Source organism: Hemicordylus capensis, chromosome 4, assembly GCF_027244095.1.
Source record: "Hemicordylus capensis ecotype Gifberg chromosome 4, rHemCap1.1.pri, whole genome shotgun sequence".
NCBI classification, from domain to species: domain Eukaryota; kingdom Metazoa; phylum Chordata; class Lepidosauria; order Squamata; family Cordylidae; genus Hemicordylus; species Hemicordylus capensis.
In genome coordinates, this window is record NC_069660.1 from 285,979,196 (window position 1) to 286,004,675 (window position 25,480).

Below are 25,480 nucleotides of genomic sequence, written 5' to 3' on the forward strand. Positions count from 1 at the left end.
GGGTTGCAGTTTGAGAATAGATTAAAAACTAGCTGACCCTGCACAGAGCATCTGCGCGGTTGTGCACTGAGCCTGTGTCATCTCCCGCAACTCGGCCGCCCGCCCCCGCTGCCCCCCGCAACTCACCTGCCCGCCCCCGCCGCCCCCCGCAACTCGGCCGCCCGCCCCCGCCGCCCCCCGCAACTCGCCTGCCCGCCCCCGCCGCCCCCCGCAACTTGCCCACCCGCCCCCGCCACCTCCGAGCTCCCTGCTGCTTCACGGTGCCCTTGAGCCAACTGTCAAACTGCTTTCCAGCCACCTTGCAAAACTTCCTGCTGCTCCAGAACTCTCTCCCCCGCTGTCAGCCAATTGCCTCCCCCCCGCTGTCTTCCCCATCAGCCAATCGCCTCCTCCCCCCGTCAGCCAATCGCCTCCTCCCCCCCGTCAGCCAATCGCCTCCTCCCCCCGTCAGCCAATCGCCTCCTCTCCCGCTGTCAGCCAATCGCCTCCTTTCTGCCACGTCACCACGCATGGCCCGTCTTGAAGAATTAATAATATAGATGCTTCACACTAGGCTTGAGGCTGGTCTTGTTGGAAGTTGGAAGCTGGAGTCTGGCCTCAGGTGTTGGAGGGTCTCGGAGCTTATTGAGAGTGTAGGTCCATAAAAATGCAGGATCATGTTCCAGGTAAAAATCTCTGCTATGGATAAGGCCTGGCTTACAACTGTCTCCTTTTGGACCCAAACTCTGCAGTGCCCATCCAAAAGTGTCAGAAGCCAAGCCAAATGCCCCTCTCCCTTTCCTCAAAAGTCTGTGTCCTTTTAGCCATTTCGCTCATGCAGTTTCAGTGAAAAACTGCTCCTGCCCCTCCCTTTGGAAAAGCCTTTCACACAGAACTTTACCAGTCTTATCACTGTAAAATGTATTGCTTTTGCCAGCTTCATACGGCCTCTATTGTCTTTTCTTGAAGCTAAGACATCATGAATTTTTGCTATCTCTGAATTTCTCTCCGAGTAACTAAAGTACAGCAATGTTTGCAGCTCCCAAGATGAGAGATGGGCTGGGAGGGGGGCAAGGTGAGAGTAAGGGGAAATCCAAAGATGCAAAATAACTATATTGATCCTTATTGGCAATCATCTCTATCTGTGTTACATAAACCTTGCCAGCTCAGGTTTCTGTCTGTCTATCATATTTTTATACAGTCTGATATGTACATCTCTAGTATAGTCAGATATGCATTGATTAGCATGATTATTGCAGAACTTAGGCCCAAATGGCCTTTAATGGCCCAGATAGTGCAGTATCATGATCAGAGTTTTAAAAGCTCTGAGAAGCCCACAGACAAGAGCTGGGAGCCCTCTCTGTTACTGTCACTTCCCTGTATCTAGTATTTAGAGGCATCTAGCCTCTGAGGCTGATGATGGCCTATAGCCACCACACTAGTAGCCATTGATAGACCTGTTCTCCATGAACTTGTCTAAGCTTGTGGCCATCACCACATCCTGTGGCAGAGTTGGGGGGCTATGGGGGTCCGCAGGGGTCCATGGGGCAGCTTTCTGCCTGGACCTCTCACCTCCCTGGCCTCAGTTTACAGTACTGTAAGTGACTTCATAATTCTCCCCCCCCCCACATTTCTGAGGTGCATTCGTGATCTCTGTTCCCCATACCCCGATTCCCATTTTAGTCTTGCCAACCGCAATTTTGCCAACTGCGGGGTTTTGCTAGAACGGAACCCTCGCCATTGGCAAGGGAAGACTGTGCTCACAGATGGGAGTGTGTTCTTGCCAGATGTCAAGCAGACCAGTCTATAATTTCCTGAATCCTCCTTTAACCCCCTTTTTGAAGATAGGAGCAAAATTTATTGTCAGTAGTTTTCTGGCCCATTATCCAGGAGCTCTTGAATATTATGCTCTGAGAACAAGTTCCTTCAGAACCCTGGGGAACAGAACCTCTGGCCCATGATCCTTAAACATATTTCAAGTAGCTAGGTGTTATCCTATCTCGAGGTGTGCTCCCTTCTTTCTTTGTTAGTGCATCTGTGGCCAGGTTGAGCCACATTTTGGCTCTTTTGTGGAAGAAGACATGCAAAATAAGGCATATTAGGGTATATAAATGAAATAAATAAAGTATGTATGTGTGTAACGTATTTTTGTACCTCCCAAAACTTACGTCTCTGGGCAGTTTACAACAAAGTAAAATAAATAACAGAAAAAGTTAAACCGTTACAACAATTTAAAATCTTTAAAACAATATTTTAAAAATATTTTAATTGTTAAAATATTTTAACAATGTTAAAACTATTAAGTGAATATTTAATTAAAAGCCTGGGTGAACAGATGCATCTTTAAAGACTTTTAAAAAGTTGTCAGAGAAGGGGAGACTCTTTTTTCAGCAGGGAGCGCGTTCCAAAGCTTCAGGGCAGCAGCGGAGAAAGGTGGTATATAAATTTACATTTATATATCGCTCTGGGTGGTGCACAAAACCAAAACCCACATTGAACATTTTAAAAAACAATCAATACAAAACAATTTTAAAAACAGTTAAAATCATTAACCATTAAAATATTAAAAACAGTTTAAAAACCCTGGAAAGCCAGGCCAAACAGATTTTAAGGGCTCTCTTGAAGGCCAACAGTGAACTCAGGCTACGGATTTCTGTCAGGAGTGCACAGCGCAGGTGCAGCTACAGAGAAGGCCCGTCTCTGAGTTGCCACCGGATGAACTGGTGGTAACTGGAGGCTGACTTCAGATTACCTTAACGTTCGGTGGGGGTCTTACAGAAGAAGGCGCTCTCTAAGGTAACCTGGCTTTAAAGGTGTTCAGGGCTTTAAAGATGTTAACCAGCACTCTGTATTTTGCCCAGAAACATATAGGCAGCCAGTGCAACTGTATTAAAACAGCCATAATATGGTCTTTCCCGGTCACCCCAGAGACCAGTCCGGCTGCCACATTTTGAACTAATTGAAGTTTCCGAACTACGTACAAAGGCAGCCTCACGTAGAACACATTGCAATAGTCAAGCCTGGAGGTTACCAGCTGATGCACCACTGTTTTGAGGTTGTCCTCTTCAAGGAATGGACTCAGCTGTTGAATTAGCCAAAGCTGATGGAAAGCACTCCTGGTCATAGCCTCCACCTGAGATACCAGGGTGAGCCCTGGATCCAAGAGTACTCCCAAACTGCTTACCTGTTACTTCTGGTGGAGTATAATCCCATCCAGCTCAGGAAGTTTAGGATTTAAAAACAGCTCTGCATTGTCTGCCATTTCACCATCTTCTCCAAGTTCAAGTTCAAGTTCTTTAATGTTATAGCCACAAGCCAACATCTTCTCTAAGCAACGGATCTACTGCTTATATGACCTTTCTCTTGTTTCATACAGATCTTAAAAACTTACAGCAACAGTTTTGTTGTGGTTTGGCATCCCTCTCAAGCCTAATCTCATTTTGAGTTTTAGCTCAAACTTCTCTACAGGTTTGGGCTACTCCTGTTTGTACTTTCCCTTGGTTATATATTCCTCCTTCCATTTTCTATACATGTTCTTTTTGCTTCTTAGCTAGTCAGAGAGAGCTCTGAGCATCCACATTATTTTCTTCAGATATCTTCCATATTTTCTTCATTTGGGAGTTACTTGTGATTGTACTTTCAGTATCCCACTTTTCCAGCTCTCACATCCCTCTTTAACTCCCCCACCATAGGATTTCTAGCCATAGAATCCCACCTAACATTTTCTCTAAGCTTCTTAAAAGCTCTTCTAATATGTATATTGTTATTAATATTTATATATTTTTATATATATTTAGGAGAAAGATAGTAATGATCCCTATTCAACCCAGTGTGACGTCCATCCCAATGGCTGCTGCTGGTTTCTCCCTTTTGGTATCTCTTTAGACTCTGAGCCCCTTTGGGACAGGGAACCATCTTCTCATTTCTCTTTTTTACTGTGTAAACTGCTTTGAGAACTTTCTAGTTTTTTCATGATCTCCTTTGCATTATTTATTTTTATTTATTTATTGTTAAATTTATATACCGCCTTTCATTAAAGCAATCCCAAGGCAGTTTACAGCAAAAAATTTAAACACAAGATGGTAAAAAAGACACAATTAAAATATTAAGTGGGGAAAAATTAAACAAATCTGATTAAAAATTTAAAACAAAAGCATAAAAGCAATACAGACTATAAAGAGCAGCAGCAGAGAATCAAATAAATGCCTGGTCAAAATGCCAAGATTTTACACTTTTTCTAAAAGCTGTGATGGAGACCGAGGAGCGAATAGCCACCGGGAGAGCATTCCAAAGTCTGGGGGCAGCAACAGAGAAGGCCATGTCCCGCGTGCATGACAACTGAGCCTCCCTCATTGTTGGCACCTGGAGCAGAGCCCCCTCAGATGACCTCATCAAGCGGGCAGCAACCCTTGGGAGCAGGCAGTCCCTCAGGTATGCAGGGCCCAAACCGTTAAGGGCTTTAAAGGTCAAAACCAGCACCTTGAATTGGACTCGGAAACAAACTGGTAGCCAGTGCATCTCTTTGAAAATGGGTGTGATGTGCTCCCATTATCACAGCTGCATTAGAGGAGCAAGGGCTACATGGTAAAAAATCTTGCCTGCTTTTCTGTTTTCTCCTGGCTTCCTTGCACAGTTTCTGCTGTATGTTAGGGACCATGTCAAGCCTGATGTTTATCCTTGACCCTGTAAATGGCCACTCGGGTGCCATTTGTACATTGCATATTCCATAAACCGAGTAAGTGTGTATGTTTATAATATTCATTAATACTACATTGTGGACCTGGAAAAAAGGTTGGAGAGGCACTGGGGGAAAAATAAAGTAAGTCTGGGTTGTATCTAAATAAAGATAGTCAAGACTAAGTCTGTGATGAGCAGCACCCTGCTTGTCAGCCTGAAACACTGATAGTGAGGCGGGGTCTCTACTCAAGTCTAAAGAGGTTAACCACCTTATATTTATGTGGACCATTAATACCAAGAAATAGGTATTTATTTCAGCTTCTCTTCATCTAGTCTTTTCTGCCACCACCAAACTCTTTCTGCTTGGGTTTTTATCCTGACAACCCCTAGTAGAGTAGCTGAGGGCTGCATGAGGAGAAAGTATAACGCATGGACACAGGAAGAACTTTTTAATAAAACAAAAACAAGTTTATGTTCAGGCAGCGTAAAGATTTCTCTCTGCCAAAGCAGGGCTCCACACTCGTAATGGTTTCTATAACAACAATAGAAAGGCTTGGCTACAGTGTATATATGGTATGATGTAAGATTTGTGACACACAGCCTTCACCCACTGGCAGGAGTTCCTGGCCTACCAAGCCCCTCCCTGGAACCCCACCAGTCCCAGAACAGCAGACTCTGTCTTTCTAGCCCTGTCCGCCCCGCTCTCCCACTGGGAGCTTATAGAAAGTCCGTTTAACTGCCACTTTCCGCTCCATTCTAAAGCCCCTCCCTTAGGAATCTCTCCTGGAGGGTGGGTCCTTGGGCTTTAAAAAGGTGATTGACAGCACCGGAGCTGCTGCCAACCATCACAAAGTCCCACTGAAATAAACCGTCATTGTGACTTAAATTATTTACAACTAACTTGTCTTATTAATTTGAGTGCTCTTTAGTCACAGCTAGGTAACTTTGGATAGAACCCTCGGATTGTACTGGAGTTCATGCACATTATTTGGTATCTGGCGTTTTCCCTGTTAGGTTAAAAGTGTTGGTGCTGGAACTACATGACCCCCCCCCCCAAAAAAAGACAAACACTGTAGTTATAAGGCAAAATTGTATCTCTCTTTCTTAAATAGCCGTTGAAATTTACCAAGAAAAACTTGCTTAAGTGCCAGCTTAAAAGTATCCAGACTTTTGTTTAATCCCCTCCCCACCCCCCTCAAGTAGTCACTAGGTTCTAGTAGCAGGTTACTGGTCTTGTTTTGGAAAAAATGAACTAATCTTATTTTACTGTACAGGATATGAGTAATAAAAAAAATTAATTTTTGGAAATACTTGGCAAGTTTCAGCCTTACATTTTGGGACTCTGTATAAATCTGTGGAGCCAGCTGTTCACTACTATGTTCTTTCAATCACTAGGAGGTGTTGATTTTAAAGGAATGGGTTGCTGTTTTTAAAGGTACACATAGTATTTCACAGCAAGCCTGTGGACTTGGCTTAGTTATATTAGTGTCTCTGCTTAGAGGGCCAATTCATGTTTTCATCCTCCAACAGTGATCAGAGTTACTTTAACAATATGTCAGATTCATCTAAACACTTTGAGCCGAGTTCAATCAAGGTAAGCAAGCTAGGTAAAACAAGAATATGTATTAAGTAATTCAGTGAGAGTAGGATTTTATTCTCTCCCCCCGCCCGCCCCAACCTCCGCCAGTGCATAGCAAACACTAGTTGCTCCTTTGCTCCTATTTCCTTAAATTTATACTGGAATTTTTCCAGCTTCAGTTTTAATGAGTGGCAGATTCCCTTAGCCCTACACTAGGGCTTATTTTGCCCTGGGGAATAATAATTGGATTGATAGTTTTTAAATCTGTTCTGCTAAATGCGCCTGTGTTTAGACATGCATTTTTAAAGATAGAAGTTGAGAAATGGTTATTTTTGAGAAGTTGAGAAATGCCTTAAATAATTACACCTTAAAGAAAATTTATAGTAATAATTTAATACAAGCACAAATTAAAACTGTATAGATTAAAAGGTTAAAGAGAGCTGTTTGTAGTGACTATAATTTCATATTTCTTGATACTCTCTCTTGGCTATTACATTGCTAGCAACTCGTTATTTGAAAATGTTTTTAAAACATTGTATTTCAGAATGCTTAGAACAAAAAGACAATGATAAAATATCTTTCCAGCTTTGGACAGTGCCAGTTAAAAGTAGATTTAGGTAATATTTGCTGAACACATGGTACAGCAGAGCTTAATTTTCTGTATGTCCTGCTTTTGAGTATGTAATACACTTCTCCCTTTTTACTGAAAATCAGGGTCTCCAGGGAAGTATTAAACTACAGTAAGTTTAAAATTTGCATATTGTAGGTTTTTTTTTAAATTTAATATAGTGTTACTGGCCATCAGGGAACTTTTTTATGTGAAAGCTGTAAGTTTATAAGTCACTATAGTTAAGTACAGTAGCTACACTTCACATCAAATGAGAGTTTTGCTCTAAAATGAAGTTATTCAAAGATTCTGCATTATAGATCATTATTATTGCTACTAATGTCAAAACCCATGTGCACTTATAAATCAGCAAAACCCTATCACAGGTGTGAAGTCCAGAATAAGACTTTAATAATTCTGTCTAGTTTTGATGTTTGAGCCAAGAAATTGTCTGTTTAACTGATCAGAAATCTAATGGTAAAGCATTGTCCTGTCCAGTCCTAAGGTTATTGGAAATAAAGTGCCAAAAGTTAAATGCCAAGTTATTTTTTCTGAGCAGAAAAATCATTACAGAGAGAGAGACCTGAAGAAGCTGTGATACTAAATATGAGGTGGTTGTGAAACTAAGTAGGACTTCAGATAATAGCTAGGAAATAATTCTGACATTTCTGACAGTAGTATATCTTGAAAATACTTCATGGGAATTTGGAAGCTTTCTCTGAACATTAATTTAGAGTTCTGCTTGTTTCATGACTTTCCCAGGAATTCTTTGTGATCTCCAAAATACTCACTGAATTATTTTAGAACATTTTTTAGTAGATAACTATGTGGGGCTGAGACAGCATGACGACTGAATTTTAATATGTGTAAATTGGCATATCAGCATTAATTTTAAAAGTAACTTTTGATCAGTATAGTCATACCACCAAAAATGGCAGTCCCCTGTTGAGTTGTTATCCTTACCACCTTTGCAAGGTGTAGCAAATTCCCACGCCTGGACATTGTTACTCTGTGTTTTTCCACACAAGCGCCACATCAGATAAGACTGAGGTACTTATTGTGTGGGGTCAGAACTCCAGAGACGATTTTGATCTATCTGTTCTAGATGGGGTCACACTTCCTCAAAAGGAACAGGTTCACAGTCTAGATTCACACCTCTCCCTGGTTTCTCAGGTTGAGGTGGTGGCCAGGGGTGCTTTCTATTAGCTCCGGCTGATACGCCAGCTGCGCCCGTTTCTCGAGATCAATGACCACAGAACAGTGGTACATTTGTTGGTAACCTCCAGACTTGACTTCTGTAAAGCGGTCTATGTGGGACTGCCTTTGTACGTAGTCCGGAAACTTCAGTTGGTTCAGAATGCGGCAGCCAGGTTGGTCTCTGGGTCATCTCGGAGAGACCACGTTACACCTCTGCTGATGGAGTTACACTGGCTGCCTATAGGTTTCCGGGCAAAATACAAAGTGCTAGTTATAACTTATAAAGCCCTAAACGGCTTAGGCCCTGGGTATTTGAGAGAACGTCTTCATTATGAGCCCCACCGTCCATTGCGGTCGTCTCTGGAGGTCCGTCTCCAGTTGCTGCCAGTTAGTCTGGTGGCCACACAGAGACGGGCCTTCTCGGTTGCTGCCCTAGGACTATGGAATGCGCTCCCTACTGAGATACGATCCTCTCCGTCTCTGACAATTTAAAAAAAATATTTAAAAACCCATCTCTTTACTCAGGCCTTCTCAGCTTCTTATTAATGCATAGGTTTTAATTCTGTGATTGTTAGTTTTAAATTGTTAGTTTAGTTTTAAATTGTTAGTTTAGTTTTAAATTGTTTGTATGTGGTTTTATATGTGTTTCAACTGTTTTATCATTGTAAACCGCCCAGAGACACGTGTGTGGGGCAGTATAAAAGTATAATTAATTAATTAACTAACTAACTACCTAACTACCTAACTAACTGGCTGGTGGGGGTGGGAAAACACCCATGGTGATGTCAACAGGACACAGATAAATTTTACTACACATTATAGAGTGGTAGAACTTGATGCAGTGCTACTAGTTTTGGCAACAGTCATGTGTCTCTTGTAATGTAGAATTCCAACCTGAGACTATGCAAATTGATGGCTTAGTGAATTAGTGTGTGGTGGTAGAAGGGTGCTCTTGCATAACTCCTTAACATCAGTGCTGCCACAGTTGCGCAGTGCTACGTTTACAAGTCCAGCAGCCTTGGTTTGTTGGAAGTGCTGAAGGAAGACTGCACATCATGTCAGCCATTTAGCTTGCCTCCGTCTCAGTGAGCTGCTTTGAGCCACGTCTCTCCCATGCAGCTATTGGTGCTTTGGCAAATACAGCTTGCAGTGTTGCTGCCAATTATTCTGTATACAGTCTTAATCACCTCTGGTTTTTCTTTTATTTTCTAGGTCCAAGCGGTCTCATGTTTCAATGAAAGAATGTATATTTGAGCTTCCAAATCTGACAATCCAAGCAACAAGAGCCCAGACCTTTCTACTGCAAACTATTTGGCAGAGTTGGGCTTACATTGGAAATGTTAATTCACCAGTTATAAATGAAGCTTTAGTGAATGAGATCTTCCAGCCATCAGGTAAAGATTACATTGTTTTGGCCAGTATAGTGGATTGAAAACTTTATTCTAGTACAGTATTGCTTTTTAGTAAGCCTGTATATACATTATAGTACTCCATCTTTTAAATGCAGCTTGTATGCATATTTAAGTTGAAAAGCAGTTTGTGTTTGATACATATGGGTCTTTAGAGTTTTTGCTTATAGGCTGGGATATATACGAAGCCACCAGGTTTTATTTCTAGCATGGATTTTTAGATGCCTTTAAAATGACAATAAATTTTGTTTGTTTAGGCACAATTACTTGCCTAGTTTAAACCCTGCTGAGTTTGGGGTGGAGGGGAGGAAAATGGGGTGGTTTATAGTTAATGAGGACTCCATAGAAAGCAAGTTTAGTATGAAATGGGGGAGGCTGGGAGAGAGTGAGAGCACATGTTGCATCTCACTTTGGCTCCTGATGATGCTCCTAGGTTGTACCTGCTTCATAGCCTTTTAGGTTGGCTCCAGGGTAGTCTTGTCATAAGCCCTTTCAGGGTCAATTGATCTGTCAGGTGGATCGCTGTCAAGTAGTATTGCCCAGATGCCTTACTACTGCCCTTCAGGAGTTTCTATTCCATTTGTGAATTTTTTTTTTTTTTAGATCTATCACCACTCTAGGGCTTTTACTTAGCTGCCTGGTAGCAGGAAATTTGGCAGGTCCTGAAAGAAATTTACAGGTGGCGAGATGGTACTGACTTGCTAAATTTCTCAAAACAAACAATATAAAAGGCGGTGTCTGTCAGAGAATGTTTTTAAAGTTATGTGCAGTTCTATGGCTGGCACATATTTCTATCTGTCGTAATAATTACGCACCTGTAATGTATACTTTTTGGAAAATGAAAATTCATGGGATTAGAGATATTACTAGATAGAAAATTCTGCTTAATCTCAGCTGATTCAGCTTAATGGAGATTGAAAGGGGATTTCATTCTTACATATAAAGACTTAATCAGACATCTACTAGTTGCTCTTTGATTAGGTATTGCTCCTTGTTAGAATTTATCCAATAATGGGGAGGACAGAGAGTGATCTGTAATATGCAGGTTAACCAATGGCCAATTTCTGGTTGCTACCTTATATGATCTGGTCAAGTATTTATTATCTTATTAGGTAGATGTTTGTATGCAGAATAACATAATTCAGATTAGTAATACTTTTAAAAATATCTTTATATTTATTAAACAGTAATACATTATTTAGAAAATAATTAAGGCTGTAATATTCTCATTTTTGATATCTCAGACCAAACACAAGTTTTAATATTGCATTGGTACACTGTTAATACTTGTTGCACAAGTTTATTCAAGCCAGTGTGGTGTAGTGGTTAGAGTGCTGGACTAGGACCAGGGAGACCCGAGTTCAAATCCCTATTCAGCCATGAAACTAGCTGGGTGACTCTGGGCCAGTCACTTCTTTCTCAGCCTAACCTACTTCACAGGGTTGTTGTGAAAGAGAAACTCAAGTATGTAGTATACCGCTCTGGACTCCTTGGAGGAAGAGCGGGATATAAATGTAAAAATAATAATAATAGTATTGATAACATTAATCCTCCAAGAATGCTTTTTAACAATATATTATGTATCATTGTAGTAATATCTGATTTCTGTTTATTCCGGCTTATGCTAAAATGTTCTTAACTAAGCAAATTATAATTGTTACAAATTAGTTATACCCTCGTTGTTAAGAAACCCTTAGTAGATAGCCTCCCTGTCTAATGGTCATACATTGGGTATATCGGTAATTCAATATTAATTTAGTCATACCAGCAACAGGACAAATTTTAGTGGCCCAGGATTTGAAACTCACTGGCTGACATCCAGACTAACGATACGTGCATAGAAAATGTTTCTTATGTGAGAAAGTTGAGAAAGTTTCTCAACTTCCTAATAGTGATGGAAGTTGGCAAAGACTTCTATAATCAGCAAAAGTAAGGAAAGGGAAGGGAAAGAGCCCTGGCTTTCTGTAAACAGTTACTGTTTGTTCTGGGGGTTCTCTACAGTTTTGATAATTTATTTACTAACAAAAGACAGTGTTGATTTTGCAGGCTCAAGAGGCCAGGTTCACAAGATTGGATGAGTATCTCCAACTCTTGCACTCAGTTAAAGATAAAAGGATGTACGTTCAGAAGCTTCTTTTTGAATGCAATGATTTATAATGAAAAGTGTCATCATTGGGTGTGCGATTTTTTCCCCTTCTCAGGTTGGAAATGGGTGCAACCACCAATCAAGGTGTATATGCAGCATTTAGAAATATTACAAGACAGAGAATTGCTACATCTGTATTTGTCTTGGACAGACTAAGATGTTTTGTAATCATAACATTATGGTAAAGATCTAAGCGTATTCATTCTTAAGGGGTTAATCTTGGCACATCTTTCATCCTAAGTTAAAATCAGACTCCTCGAGTACAGATTGAACCTATTCACCATAGCTTTTTTGATACAGATATTCATGTTGATATAACTATAAACTCTGAAGAAAAGTTTAAAAAATAAAAGAATTCTTCTTAAGAATGTAATCCTAAACACTTGCTTGGAAATAATTTCCTTTTGGAATTAATGAAATATAAGAGGTGTTTCTAGTGTTGTAGTTGCTATTGGTTAACATATATACTTTAGTAAGAAAACGTCTTAAAATATTATTGGGGAGAAACTCAAATGTTCTTTCTGCTGATTTGCATAAGTAAATCAGCTCAGAGCCATGAAAGGTGGTGTGGTGTAGTAGCTAGTATTTGAGCAGAGATATTTCAACAGTGAATTAATAAGGTCGCCTTAGGCAAGCCATTATCAGTTTGCTTTCCTGAAATAGTGATACTAGTGACACAGTATTCTGAAATGAACAATTATGTTTTTATAAGGGTGGGTGGAGGCTGCAACAAGCCCAGGTTTGCCAGAGAGTGATCAGAGAGCTTCAGGCAGTCATGGCTTTCTACAAGTGTATATTACAAGGCTCAGCTTTGGCCCTTCAGCTGTATTTGGACTACAGCTCCCAGCATTCTCAGTCACAGTGGCCAATAGTCAGGGATGATGGTAGTTAGGAACATAGGACGCTGCCATATACTGAGTCAGACCATTGGTCTATCTAGCTCAGTATTGTCTACACAGACTGGTAGCAACTTCTCTCTAGATGTAGGCCACCATCTGCAGGAGAGCTGAAGTTGAGTAGCCCTGATGTATCATATACCTGTATACTGGTCAAACAGCTGTTTAGCACAGCTATACTTTTTTGAGTGTACTCTTAAAACTATCTTAGATGCACACTATACCTAAAATGTCATAGCTGAGGATTTCTAGAATGATTATCTAGCTTTTACAAGGTCACTATTTTCTTCAAAGAACTATACTGTATTCATGAAGCTTATCTCCTTCTTTGGCATTTTAATAAGGTGATTATTTTTAGTGTTTCTAAAATGTTTGGCTGTACCTTTCTCAGTTTGCCAGGAAAACAGTCACTATTGCACATGGCTTTAGTTTTCTCTAGAAACTTGCTACTGCATTTTCCTTGTCGTGTTCAGGTAGTTCATAATTTTGTTGACAGTCCAGTTCCATTAATCTGGTATTTTTAGGAAAATTGCTTGCAGACCTTAAATTTCTCTGCTTAAGGTGATCAAATAGCCATTTGAATCCCTCATGTAAATGATGTATTAAAGTTAAAATAAAATCTGCTTTCCAGAAAGTAACTGCAAAACTATTTTATGCAAGACTTCATGTGGGATACCTTAATGGTTGAATAATAAATTTTACCTCATAAAAATGAAATTCAATAATACAGTAGCTTTCTCAGTGCAGTAGCATCTGGTTAAATCTCAGGAGAGCCAATATTTTCCAACTCATTAGGATCATGTCGTTCTGTATGTCGTCAACATTGACTTAGCCAAGCTACCTTTACTTACATAACCACCAAACTATTAAATAGGTCTCTTGTGGAGTGAAGTCAAATATTCCTCTTATTTTCCTTTTGCCTTGGAAGAAGAGAAGAAAATGTACATGTTGTAACATTTAAACATCTGGTCAAAACCACATCAGGGTAATGCTGAGGAAAGTAACAGGGTTCAGAATTCTTCCCAGGTGTGCATATAAAAAGGGTTTTGGAGTTGCTGCATAGTTCTTTAACCACTTAGGAAAAAGATTGAAATATAGTGATTTGCTGTTCTAATGCCCCTGTTTGAAATCTGCCTTTACTCCCTCCCTCTCTTTAAAAAACAAAACAAAAAACATTTCTGAGTTCAGTTGTAATGCAGGTTGTTGAGCTTTAATCATTTCCTTCCAATGTACTGGCTTGGAATGTGTGTTCCACATAATATGGCCAAGGCTGGTGCTTATTTTGAGCACTGCAAGTTTGATTTTAAACAACATGCTGTCTGAATGCAAGCTTGTATTTTCTTGAGTAATTGCTTGGTAGTGGCAGAACGCAGATGTAAGAGCCTTGCAGAGTGTAACTATTTTATTGGCTTTTGTAGATCATTGTATTTGGAGGAGTTGTGGTTCCTGCATAGGCTTCTGTGCTTGGTTCCTGCATAGGCTTCTGGTGTATTGTTTTAAAGCTGTATTACCCCTGTGGGTGTTACATGCCATTCTGGAGAAACTGTCAGATTTTGCCTCTTGGCTTGCTGGACCCTGCTACAGGATGATGTCTGTCACCACGGGAGCTATTGGCATTTCCCAGGCACTCAGAAGCAAGCTTCTTGCACTTGGCCAGGGCTGCAATCTGGTGTACAGAACTATAGGGAGGGACTTCTCAGATAGGTTTGAGTAGATTTCCAGCTGGGATTGTTCTTGTTTTGGGAACTAGGACACATACTTTTTGTAGATCTCAGAACACCAGGCTGCAGGAAGAGCAAAGTGTTGTACCATTGCACCAGAAAGCTTCAGGAAGAAAAAATAGTTGCTTACTGTATATAAAAGGCAGGTAGTGAAGTGGTTCAGTTTTGCTATTGGATTGGACCAGGTCTCCAGGAGCCTAATTATTTGGGGGTTTGTGTGTGTGTATGTTTAAAATACTTATATCCTGGCTTTCAAATAAAAAAACTTCCAAGACAGCTTACAAAATTCAGAATAGGGAATGAACACGGGATAATTAAAAATGATACAAAAACACAAGTAATGCAACAAAGCCTCTTTGCCAAGATAACCCCTGCTAACTTGGCAAAGAGGCACCTTTTAACATGGTAACTCTCTTTATTTAGCAGGGGGAGAGTAACTGGCCATATCCACCACCAGCACAGTACCTCCAGTGACTGTTGCTGATTTATGTTTCTTTTTAGATTGTGAGCCCTTCGGGGACAGGGATCCATCTAAAGAGAGCCAGCGTGGTATAGTGGTTAGAGTTCTGGACTAGGACCGGGGAGACCCGAGTTCAAATCCCCATTCAGCCATGAGACTAGCTGGGTGACTCTGGGCCAGTCACTTCTCTCTCAGCCTAACCTACTTCACAGGGTTGTTGTGAAGAGAAACTCAAGTATGTAGTACACCTCTCTGGGCTCCTTGGAGGAAGAGTGGGATATAAATGTAAATAATAATAATAATAATAATCTTATTTGTTTGTTATTTCTCCGTGTAAACCACCCTGAGCCATTTTTGGAAGGGCGGTATAGAAATCAAATACAATCAATCAGTTAATAAAATAAAATAAAAGCCGACAAAATGGCAAAACTGGCAAATTACAGAATGCTCTGAATCATTAAAACAAAGCATTTTTAAAAAGGTACATAAAAATATCTTTGTATGGTGCCTCAAAATAATTAAACGGGTGTTAGAGATCTGGTGACAATGTCCTTGCACTGAGCAAGAGGCTGGATTAGGAGATCTTCAAGGTCCCTTCCAAACCTTATAATTCTATAAAATCTGCTGGCAGGTAAACCTCCTGGGGCAAGGGCAGCTCACAGGGCAAGGTGATGTGACAGTGCAGGTACCCTGCCTCCTGCCCTGGGGGCCACCCTACAGATCTGCTGCTGCTGTCCTCCCTGTGTGTTCCCCTTCACCAGCCCTAGGCCATGTTCCCACTTTCCACCTCACCAGGCTTGATGCCACTGCTTCCCCCACCCTCCAAACTTGCCAGCCTCACCTTCCAGGCATGCCTGTGTTGCTGTTTGTACATCCAACTGCAGTGTCCTGTTGGCCTCTCCTTTTGTCGCTGCCCCAGCACCAGCTCTTCTTTCTTTTCCACTCTCTCTGCAGCACCAAGTTTGGTGGCAATAGGAGAGGCCAGTGGGACCTTGCGACTGCCAGCTAGATCTCCAAACAGTGGCACAAGCACGCCCAGAAGGTGAGGACAGTGCAAGAGGAAGAGAGTGACCTTTGAGATCGGGGGTAGGATGGCACCATTGCCACTTCTGGGCAAGGGGGCTGGGCTGGCAAGCGGCATGTTGCCTTCAGCTAAATCTGTATTCCACAAATTGGGAGCCACAGTTGAAAAGGTACTTTGTCTTCATCTCCACCACCATAATTTCTGGTGGTGGTGGTGGTGGTAGTAGTAGTAGTAGTAGTAGTAGTAGTAGTAGTAGTAGGTGTGTGTTTCAAATGAGTAATCCGGCAAGTTCATGGAGGAGCAGTTTAGTAAGAGAGAGCTCTTCAGGTACCTGACTCCAGTGCTGTATAGGGCTTTAAGGGTTAAAATCAATACTTTGTATTGTATTCAGAAATGGATTTGAGACTAGTGAAACTGTTTTAGTATTCAAGGTACACATCCCACTGTACTGCGCCTGGTTAACAGACTACCTGCTATATATGAAAAGTTGCAGTTTCTGTGTTGGACCCTGTGGTAGCTGACCACTTGCTACACGGACTGTTGGCCTTCTTTCTGTCTTGTAATACTACAGAACAAGTAGTTAAATTCCTGCTCCTGGGTGTCTTATTAGATATCCAGAATATTAATGTCACAGTAAAGTCAGATGCAAATACTCTAACTTTGTGAAACTCTTACCCCTGATTTAAGATGACTGTAACAGTAAAATGGCAGCCAAGCAAAACTTTCTTGCAAATCTGTGCAAGAAATACACACTGTAGTTTTGAGCCAAGATAGATGCTGACAGCTGAGAGAGCTTCAAAGAGTTGCTGTTCCAAATACTGGCGGTAAAAAGAGCTTCAAAGACAAACTGACTCAGCTATTTTTTCAAGTCTTCACAAACTCTTAATCCTGTGCTTTCATTACCTGTCACCTTTCCCCATGTTGAGTAGTTATTTTGTTCTATCACTTACATCAGAAAAATTAAACACTGTAATAGTGAGTTGTGTGTGCATAATGGTGAAAGAGAACGAAGTGGTGGGGGCAGGGCAGTCATGGCACAGAATTTACATTGCTGTAAATGTACATGTCTAAATATCCAAGGTTGCTAAATATCCAAGGATGCCATTGCTGGGCACCTTGTTCAGAAAGTTATTAGCAGTTACCCCTTCTAACTGGGCAAAGAGATACCTTCTAAAATTATGGTGTGCTCATATTTAGCAGAGGGAGAGCAATGGTACCTTTTCAGCTCAGTATCGCATGTCTCCAGTGTCGTCTTGCCCTTGCCGGTGACTCCTTTCTGGTTTTTTTAAGACTATGAGTCCTTTGGGAGAAGGAACCACCTTCTCTTGTCTTATGCTATGTAAGTTGCTTTGAGAATTTTTATTTTGAAAAGCTGTATATAAATATCTTTAATAAATAAATTGAATGTAAACATTGATTGGGCTATGGACCTGCTTACTTTGAAAAGGACATATAGTTGCTTCATTGAATTATAGTGTAGGCTTCCTTCCTGCTGCTTTAGCATATAGTGTGCAATTCCTCTACTGGGTGTGCTGCACAGTGGGAAGAATTTTGAACTTTACTGCATCCTCCCCTGCCTGACTTTTGAGGCATTCACTGGCTTGTCTTTCTCAAGTGTCCTGTGTGCAGCACTTTCCCCACTTACGCCAGGGCTAGCCTGTTTTCAGAGTTGTGCGAGAGAAGAGAGCCACCGAATGCTTCCAGGTTAGGTGCTGGAACAAAAGCCTCTGACCATGATGCACAGGTGTAGTGTCTGGTACCAAAGAAGCTTAGAAGGGGAGAGTGGAGCTATGCTAGACTCCATTGAAGATGCTTTCCATGGTGCTCTCTCTGGCAGTGAGCAGGATTGCACTCTAAGGCTGAACTCTTGAATACTATTAAGCAGATCCTAATGTAAGTTTAGTACACTCCTATTGTGGACAGGGTTGCTCCCTTAATGTGGAATGGAACTTGTTATAAACAGGTTATGTCTTTCCACATTTTCACAGTAGGAAACAATGATTTATTATTAACTTTCATTTAATTACCTATCTGAAGGTGCATTCTGTGACATATAGCAGTGGTAAAAGAAGAAAGATGTTATTTGGAGAGAAAAATATGACCCATCTGTAGTATTTGTTGAAGATTTTCAACTTGTTTGAAAATTCTTATGTTCTTAAGAATTTTCAAAGAAGTTGAAAATCTTTATGCAGTTTCTTGCATTAATAAAGTTTCTTGCATTAATAAACACATCATCTTCTACATTGTATCTGGAGAATGCTTAATGAAAGAATTATCCTTTGCCACTGGCTGAATGTATTGCCAGCCAGTGAAAGAGAACATTGCCAAACTGAACATGAAGAACAGGTGCCAACTTCTTGCAAAATAACCGCATACATAAATATCTGTATTTGTGGTTCTCTAGTTACTAGTTTGAATCTGCACTGGTATTGGGCAGCAGCGATATAGGAAAATGCTGAAAGGCATCATCTCATACTGTGCCAGAGGGAGGCAATGGTAAACCCCTCCTACCAAAGAAAACCACAGGGCTCTGTGGGCGCCAGGAGTCGAAATAGACTTGACAGCACACTTTACCTTTACTTTCCATATATAGCTAAAAGATATGATAGTTAATTTCTATGAGAGGCACAGCATTCTGCTGTGATCTTTTGAATGAGATGGAAGAATTGTGTGTTGCAGGAGAATCTTTTATGGAATTGCATCTTAGTTTAGCCTGGCCTCTACCAGTTACTTGTTCACCTGCACATACCTACCTTTTAATAGCCCCAAAGGAGTGGAAAGCACAACTATAGTCCAGTTTACAAATGTTTCCATATTGTGTTTTGTGATTATTCTTGCTAGCTACAAACTCCCAAGCAAGTGACTGCAAGACTAGTTCAGTTGATCCTGTATAGGGCCTGGTCAGTGGTTCACATTTCAGCTAAAACCAAGGGCCAGTTATGCAATATTCCTTTTAGCTTATGTGAACCCTTCTGGCTGTTTTAAACTGTGAGTTCATATGATCAGACTTTAGACCCAATTCTTGACTGTGGCAATGAACCGTATTTATCTGAATACAAGATTAGGTTTTTTGCAAGTTTTTTTTAATGTTGGAAATTGAAGGGTCATCTTAAATTCTGAGTCGTGTTCCTTTCAGGTATCTAGATGTATAACCTGTATTTAAACACTGTTTTTAAGGGGGTCTTTTTAAATTCAAATTTGTCTATTTGGGTAAATACAATACACAATTTGAGGAACTAGAAAATGTACCTATATAATTATTTCAGTATTTAATGGTGCTTCTGGAGGCAGTTAAGAGATAAGGGGACAGGTTCATGTGTGGATTGCTAACTGCTTGAAGGACAGGAAACAGAGCGTAGGAATAAACTGACAGCTTTAACAATGGAGGGAAGTGAGGTCCTCCAGGGATCTGTACTGGCAATAGTGCTCTTTGACTTGTTCATACATGATCTAGAAGTTGGGGTAAGCAGCGAAGTAGCCAAATTTTTCACACAGCAACATTTTCCACACAGATATGATAGAGGCATATAAAATTATGCATGGAGTAGAGAGAGTAGACAGAAATAACTTTTCCCCCCTCTCATAACACTAGAACTAGGAATCATCCCATGAAACTGAAGGCTGGGAAGTTTAGGACCGACAAAAGGAAGTACTTTTTACGCTGCACATTATTAATGTGTGGAATTCTCTGCTACAGGATACGGTGATGGCTACTAGCTTGGACTGCTTTAAAAGAAACTTAGACAAATTCATGGAGGACAGGTCTATTAATGGTTACTAGTCTGGTGGCTGTAGGCCACCTCCAGCCTCAGAGGCAAGATGCCTCTAAGTATTAGTTACAGGGGAGCAACAGCAAAAGAGTGGGCATGCCCTCACCTCTTGATTGTGGACTAATCAGAGGCATCTGGTGGGCCACTGTGTGAAATATGATGCTGGACGAGGTAGGCCTTGGGCCTGATCCAACAGGGCTGTTCTTGTGTTCTTATATCAACTGGATTTTGCTGCCATTTCAGTCTCATATTTTCAAATACCGTCCTTTCAGGCTTTAAAAATAAACATTTGCATATCATCTGTGAATTGTCCAGGGAAGTTGAAAACTGTCAACATGCTGGACCATAATGCTGGAATTGTTTGCTCTAATATCCCAGGGAACATAGAAAAGGAGGACTTCCTTTAAGGTCTTTTCCAGGCGTTTTATGGTAGTATTGGGACAGGATCATTTGTGGCTCTTTTGTTCCGGATTCAAAGGACCCCTGAATTGGCCTTGAACCTACTGCATTAACCCATTGATGTTCATGGAAATGTTTAGTAACAAGGGGCTGTTGTGCCACTGCAACTAAAACTGTCTTACAGTCAGGCTGAAGAAAGCATAATGCCAGATCTGTTATTCATCAGAATTTCGAGGCATTTACTAGCACTACTTCACAAGTTATTCTTGGAACCGTGTTTCCTCATTATCGCTAAAGGCTGTTTGATACTATTATTTTGTACCTCTTGGCACCTGTTTCACAGAAAGAGTCCTCTTTCTAGGATTTATGCACACAATAGAGTTGTCTTCTGGATTGTTTTCATCTGTGTTAGGAAGTGTTCGATATTTAAGTTGCACAACTCTGTTTCCCAACAAGTCATGTGACATCAACGTTGAGGTGCAGTAAGAGCTCTCTTAGGATTTCTTTGAACAGAATAGAAGACTTTGGGTGTGTAAGGTTGTGTGGCCTTGAATACAGTTTTTATTTGATATATGAGCTGTGACATAGCTGTTGCATGACTGAGATCTGCCTGTAAGCAATGTAGTATGCAGATGGGGTTTCTCTGAAACAAAGCCAGAGACTAAATCTGAATGTGTTCATTTGGAGGGCAAAGAATACTTCATAAAACATATGGAAGCATTTCTTATGTTTTTATTAAATAGGCCTTTTAGTCTTTAAGTGGTTTTTATGATGACGCTGATGCCAGTCACCTGAATCCACAGTGTCTGAATTATATGTGCAGAAAAACAGTTTATGATGCTTAGAGAATGTTATGGCAATGTTGTGAAGATTTTTGCTTATCTAAGTTATCAGTTTTTATTTTTAGGTATAATCAGTCTCATTTGAATAATACACTTGCTTTGAGAAGTACAGTACTACACATCTTTACAATCTGGTTAAAAAGATTTATTTGGGATAACTAGGAGAAATTTAATTATCTGATTCTGATTTAATTATCTAGTTCGTTTAATAGGGTTACTGAAGACTTTGTCCAGAACACTTGAATTTGGATGAGGTAGATATACTTTATTGTACCAAAAGATATTATTATTAATAATCTTCTTTGCAATGGAAATGTGTAGCATGTAATTTAAAGTTTCATAAATAAGTTTTTCTCATACTACTTTTTGTCACCAACAACTCTAGTGATTACCCTTGTGTAGTGGCTCATCTAGGTGATTTTGGCAACTGGACCTGAAGGCTTTGGAGCCGCCCCCACCCCCTGACCCTGGTACAACAGAATGGACTAATACACACACCCAACATGCAGAGAACATGTGCTTGTTTCTAGAGTGCCAGGATTTTTTTTATTTTCAAAAGAGAGAACATCCAGCTTGCCTCGTGAAATCCTCCTCGGCGGCCCACCCCACCCCTGCACTCTAACCCCATGTGCGCTGCATCCAAGCACCTCTACACAAACAAGCCCGCAGTACCTCGATCTCCACTCACCGCTCTCATCCCCACATGTGCCCCATGCCAAGCCCAGCTGAGAAAAGGCACTGTACGCAGGGGTACAACTCTGCCACCAATACTGCACCTTACACCTTCTTCAAATCTTCACAGCAGAGAGTGACAGGGCCCAATCCATGGCAGCATGCAAAAAGCTGTCCACTGCTAGGTGACCCAAAGAAGTGCAAGGTCCTCTGACCCCTGGCAACAAGCCCCCCGGCGCTCTACACCCCAGCCAAGCACTCTTCCGCTCGCAACACACCCCCATGCAACGTGTGGTCTCCTTTTGGTCCTTGGAGGTCTCCTTTTGCTCAGTGGGGAGCCGCACTCACTCACCCCTGTTCTCCCTTCCTCCTTTCTCCTGATGAGTTTTTCTCCCCGCTCTCTGCTTCCTTGGCAGCATCTCCAGGAAGGCACCACGTGCGGCTCCTTTGTGTGCCCTGCAGAGAACAAGTTGAGCCTTGCTCTCTCCATAACCTGCCCCAAGTCTGCGGGGCCAGCAGGAGGCCCCCCCACCCTAAATTCAGGAGGCCATGGGCTGGTGTCCCAAAGTCTGGGTGTAAGTGTGCCTCTGCCCTCCATGTTCTGATATATAAGTTATTTGTATTCACAGAGCACATTTAACCAAACACTCCTTGGGGGAATACCTTTGGTTTTTGCTCTTCCTTATGCCACCTAATGGTGCAGCAGGGAAATTACTTGACTTGCAAGCCAGAGGTTGCAGGTTCAAATCCCCACTGGTATGTCCCAGACTCTGGAAATTTTCTATGAGAGGAGAGCTGATCTTGTGGTAGCAAGCATGACTTGTCCCCTTAGCTAAGCAGGGTCCACCCTGGTTGCATATGAATGGGAGACTAGAAATGTGAGCACTGTAAGGTATTTCTCACAGGGGATGGAGCCACTCTGGGAAGAACAGAAGGTTCCAAGTTCCCTCCCTGGCTTCTCCAGGATAGGGCTGAGAGAGACTCCTGCCTGCAACCTTGGAGAAGCTGCTGCTAGTCTGTGAAGACAATACTGAGCTAGATAGACCAATTGTCTGATTCAGTATATGGCAGCTTCCTATGTTCCTTTGTTACCTATATAGCAGCGATATAGGAAGATGCTGAAAAGTATCATCTCCTACTGTGTAGGAGATGGCAATGGTAAACCCCTCCTGTATTCTACTGAAGACAACCACAGGGCTCTGTGGTTGCCAGGAGTCGACACTGACTTGACCCTTGACCCTTCTTTTGAGAGGAGTCGACACTGACTTGACTCTTTACCTTTACTTTTACCCTTCTTTTGATAGAACATAGTTGAGTTGCCCTTATGTAGGATCACTTATCTAAGGATGAGGAGATATTTCTTCCTTCTGGATTTAAAGTTCTACAGCTTGATGGCCAGGATGTTCAGTGATTCTCAGGTCTAAGATCACAGTACTCTGAATATTTCTAACACATTTTCTCAGAAAGTAGAATTATTTTCTCTAAGGCATTTATCTCTGTTACTTCTCATACATGATTATCTTCTTTGTGAAGAACTGTCTCTGTTAGGATTCTTTTTTTCACCAAACATCATGTTATCAACGTGGAGGTACAATAAGAGTAAAGGTTGTTTTGTCAAGTTGGTGTCGACTCCTAACGACCACGGAGCCATGTGGTTTTCTTTGGTAGAACATAGGAGGGGATTGCCATTGCCATCTCCCATGCAGTATGAGATGATGCCTTTCAGTATCTTCCTATATCACGGCTGCCCGATATAGGTGTTTCCCATAGTCTGGGAAACATAAACAGAACGGAAGATGTGGAGTACATAAGGGTATATAGTCTATGCTCACAATTAGGGATGTGCACAAAACGGGTTTGCCTAGTCTGGTTTGAATCTGAACTGGACCAGGCATGTTCAGTTTTGCCTCCTCAAATGGGGGTGGGGCAGCTCAGCTCAAATTTGAGCTGGTTTTGGCCTGGTTTGAAGGTGGCGGGCGGGGAGTTAAATAATGTAAAATAATGATTTACTTACTGCAGCTTCGGTGGCCTCAGGGGGTGTTGTCATGGCTGCTGGGGTGTGTGCCTCTGGTGGCTCCCTCTCCCCCCGCTGACCTTTCCCCGAAACTTATGGGGCCAGTTCAGCCTGTTTTGGGACTGTTTTTGCTCTGTGCAAAGAGGGTCAAAATGGGCTGAACCAGGACCTGGGAGACTCGGGGGCGGGGGAGTGGTAAGTAATTCATTATTTTACAGTATGTTTACACCACCTACCACCCTCGAACCAGGCCAAAACCAGCCAGAGAGGTTTGGATTGAGGTCGAGCATCCAAACTGGCTCGGTTCAATCATGAACTGGTTCGCTATTGAACTGGTTAGCACATCCCTTCCCACAATCAGGGGTGTGGTGAAATGATCCCCCACTGTTGCCAAATATTCCTGTTCTCCAGGAGTAGTTCACTTTCTTCTATCTGTACTTGCTGTAATTTTAAAAATAGGATGTTCAAGATCTGTCCCTTTTGAATCAGTGGCAATCTCATCGGTTTCATCAAGTAACCTCCATTCCTTTGTATCTGATCCAGATGTGTCAACTGTTACAAATCCTTAACTGCTATAATGCAGTCTGTATAGGGCTGCCTTTTGAAGATGGTTGAAAGACTGTAGCTGATGAAAAATGCATTGCATGGCATTGTGGTGAGAATGGTCTTCTAGTATCATATTCCACCAGTCAATCAGTTGCTGCTCTGGTATTCTGTAATCCACCAGAACATAAGAACCACCACGCTGGATCAACTGAGTGCTCATTTAGTCTAGCATCGTGTTTCCAGTGGTGGCTCAGCCAGATGTTTCTGTAAAGCCCTCAAATAGGTTAATATGGCAATAGCAACGTGCATGATGCACGTGTGTTACTTCCACATTTTGCCAACAACAAGTAGGCAGGGGCGGCAGGAGGACCGTTGCCGCCCCAAAGATTTTGCTGAAAACTGGAGCTCTGAAGGGGGAAAAGCGGTGGGAGGGGTAAGTACAACCCCCGCCCTTAAAGCAACACATACCCCCGGCGATGGTCCATCAGACTTGTGGACCAGCAAACCAGTTCGCAGGCCTCCAACATGGCCTGCGAACTGGTTCGTACACATCCCTACCTCTTATAATTCGAGGGAATACCATATTCTGGAGATCTTAGACCCAAGCCCTGCACAGGAAGCACCATTGACACTGTGGGCTCTGCCTTTGATCCCTGATTCAGCAGTGGTATTGGAGTGCTCATCTGCCTGTCCACAGGTGGGTTACTAGGAGGGCTCTCCTTGTGAGGAGGAAACAGGAGTGTATGCAATGAAAGAGGAGACTGATTAGCACCAGGAAGAGGGCAGAGGGAAGAGAGCTGGTCTTGTGGTAGGAAGCATGATTTGTCCCCTTAGTTAAGCAGGGTCCACCCTGGTTGCATATGAAAGGGAGACTTGATGTGTGAGCACTGTATGATATTCCCCTTAGGGGATGGGGCCACTTTGGGAAGAGCAGAAGGTTCCAGGTTCCCTCCCTGGCATGTCCAAGATAGGGCTGAGAGAGATTCCTGCCTGCAACCTTGGAGAAGCTGCTGCCGGTCTGTATAGACAATACTGGGCAAGATGGACCTATGGACTGACTCATTATATGGCAGCTTCCTATGTTCCTATGTCTTCCTCAAACCTATTTAAGTACTGTCATTGTAGCCAGCCATGGTTGGTTCAGCAGTCCTTTCCGACTCTATTGCCTCGTTCATGCTCTTGGCTCCCTTTAGTCTTATTGCTCGCTGCCTCTTTTCCTTTCAGTACCATGTTGGACTGTGCCAGCTCAGGCCTGCTGTGCACAGCTCCTGTGGGTGAGACCCTGGCCATATCTCTGCCAAGTATAAGGAATCAACACTTTAAAAAGTGCCTCTTTACTCAGCACGGTTTATTTAAAAACGAATGTGTTGTGCTTAATAGATTCTGCAGCTTTCCTTCCATGTCTGCTATCTTCTGTGTTTTAAGTTGGAATGTCAAAGTATTCAAACCAATCAGAGGTGATATTGGTTGTTGTTCATATTTACTGTATAGCAGTTCTTTCCACTGAAGGTTCACCACAGTTAGGACTGCAACATCTCTCAG

At 41.8% G+C, this 25,480-nt stretch overlaps 1 protein-coding gene across 14 annotated transcripts in view; it reads left to right on the forward strand.

Moving 5' to 3' along the window:
• Positions 1-25,480, forward strand: part of VPS13B (vacuolar protein sorting 13 homolog B) — a 714,157-nt gene that overhangs the window by 128,658 nt on the left and 560,019 nt on the right. For 12 of the 14 annotated variants that reach the window (XR_008306071.1, XR_008306070.1, XM_053245163.1 and 9 more), the window contains one exon: positions 9,252-9,433. Coding sequence is in view for 12 of the 14 variants with exons in the window: in XM_053245163.1 (XP_053101138.1) it covers positions 9,252-9,433 (182 nt within the window). In the remaining 2 variants the exon portion in view is untranslated. Of the gene's footprint in view, positions 1-1,430; positions 1,577-5,504; positions 5,648-6,215; positions 6,251-9,251; positions 9,434-25,480 lie in introns of those variants that run through there. The other 2 variants (XM_053245159.1, XM_053245158.1) reach the window with 2 other exon arrangements.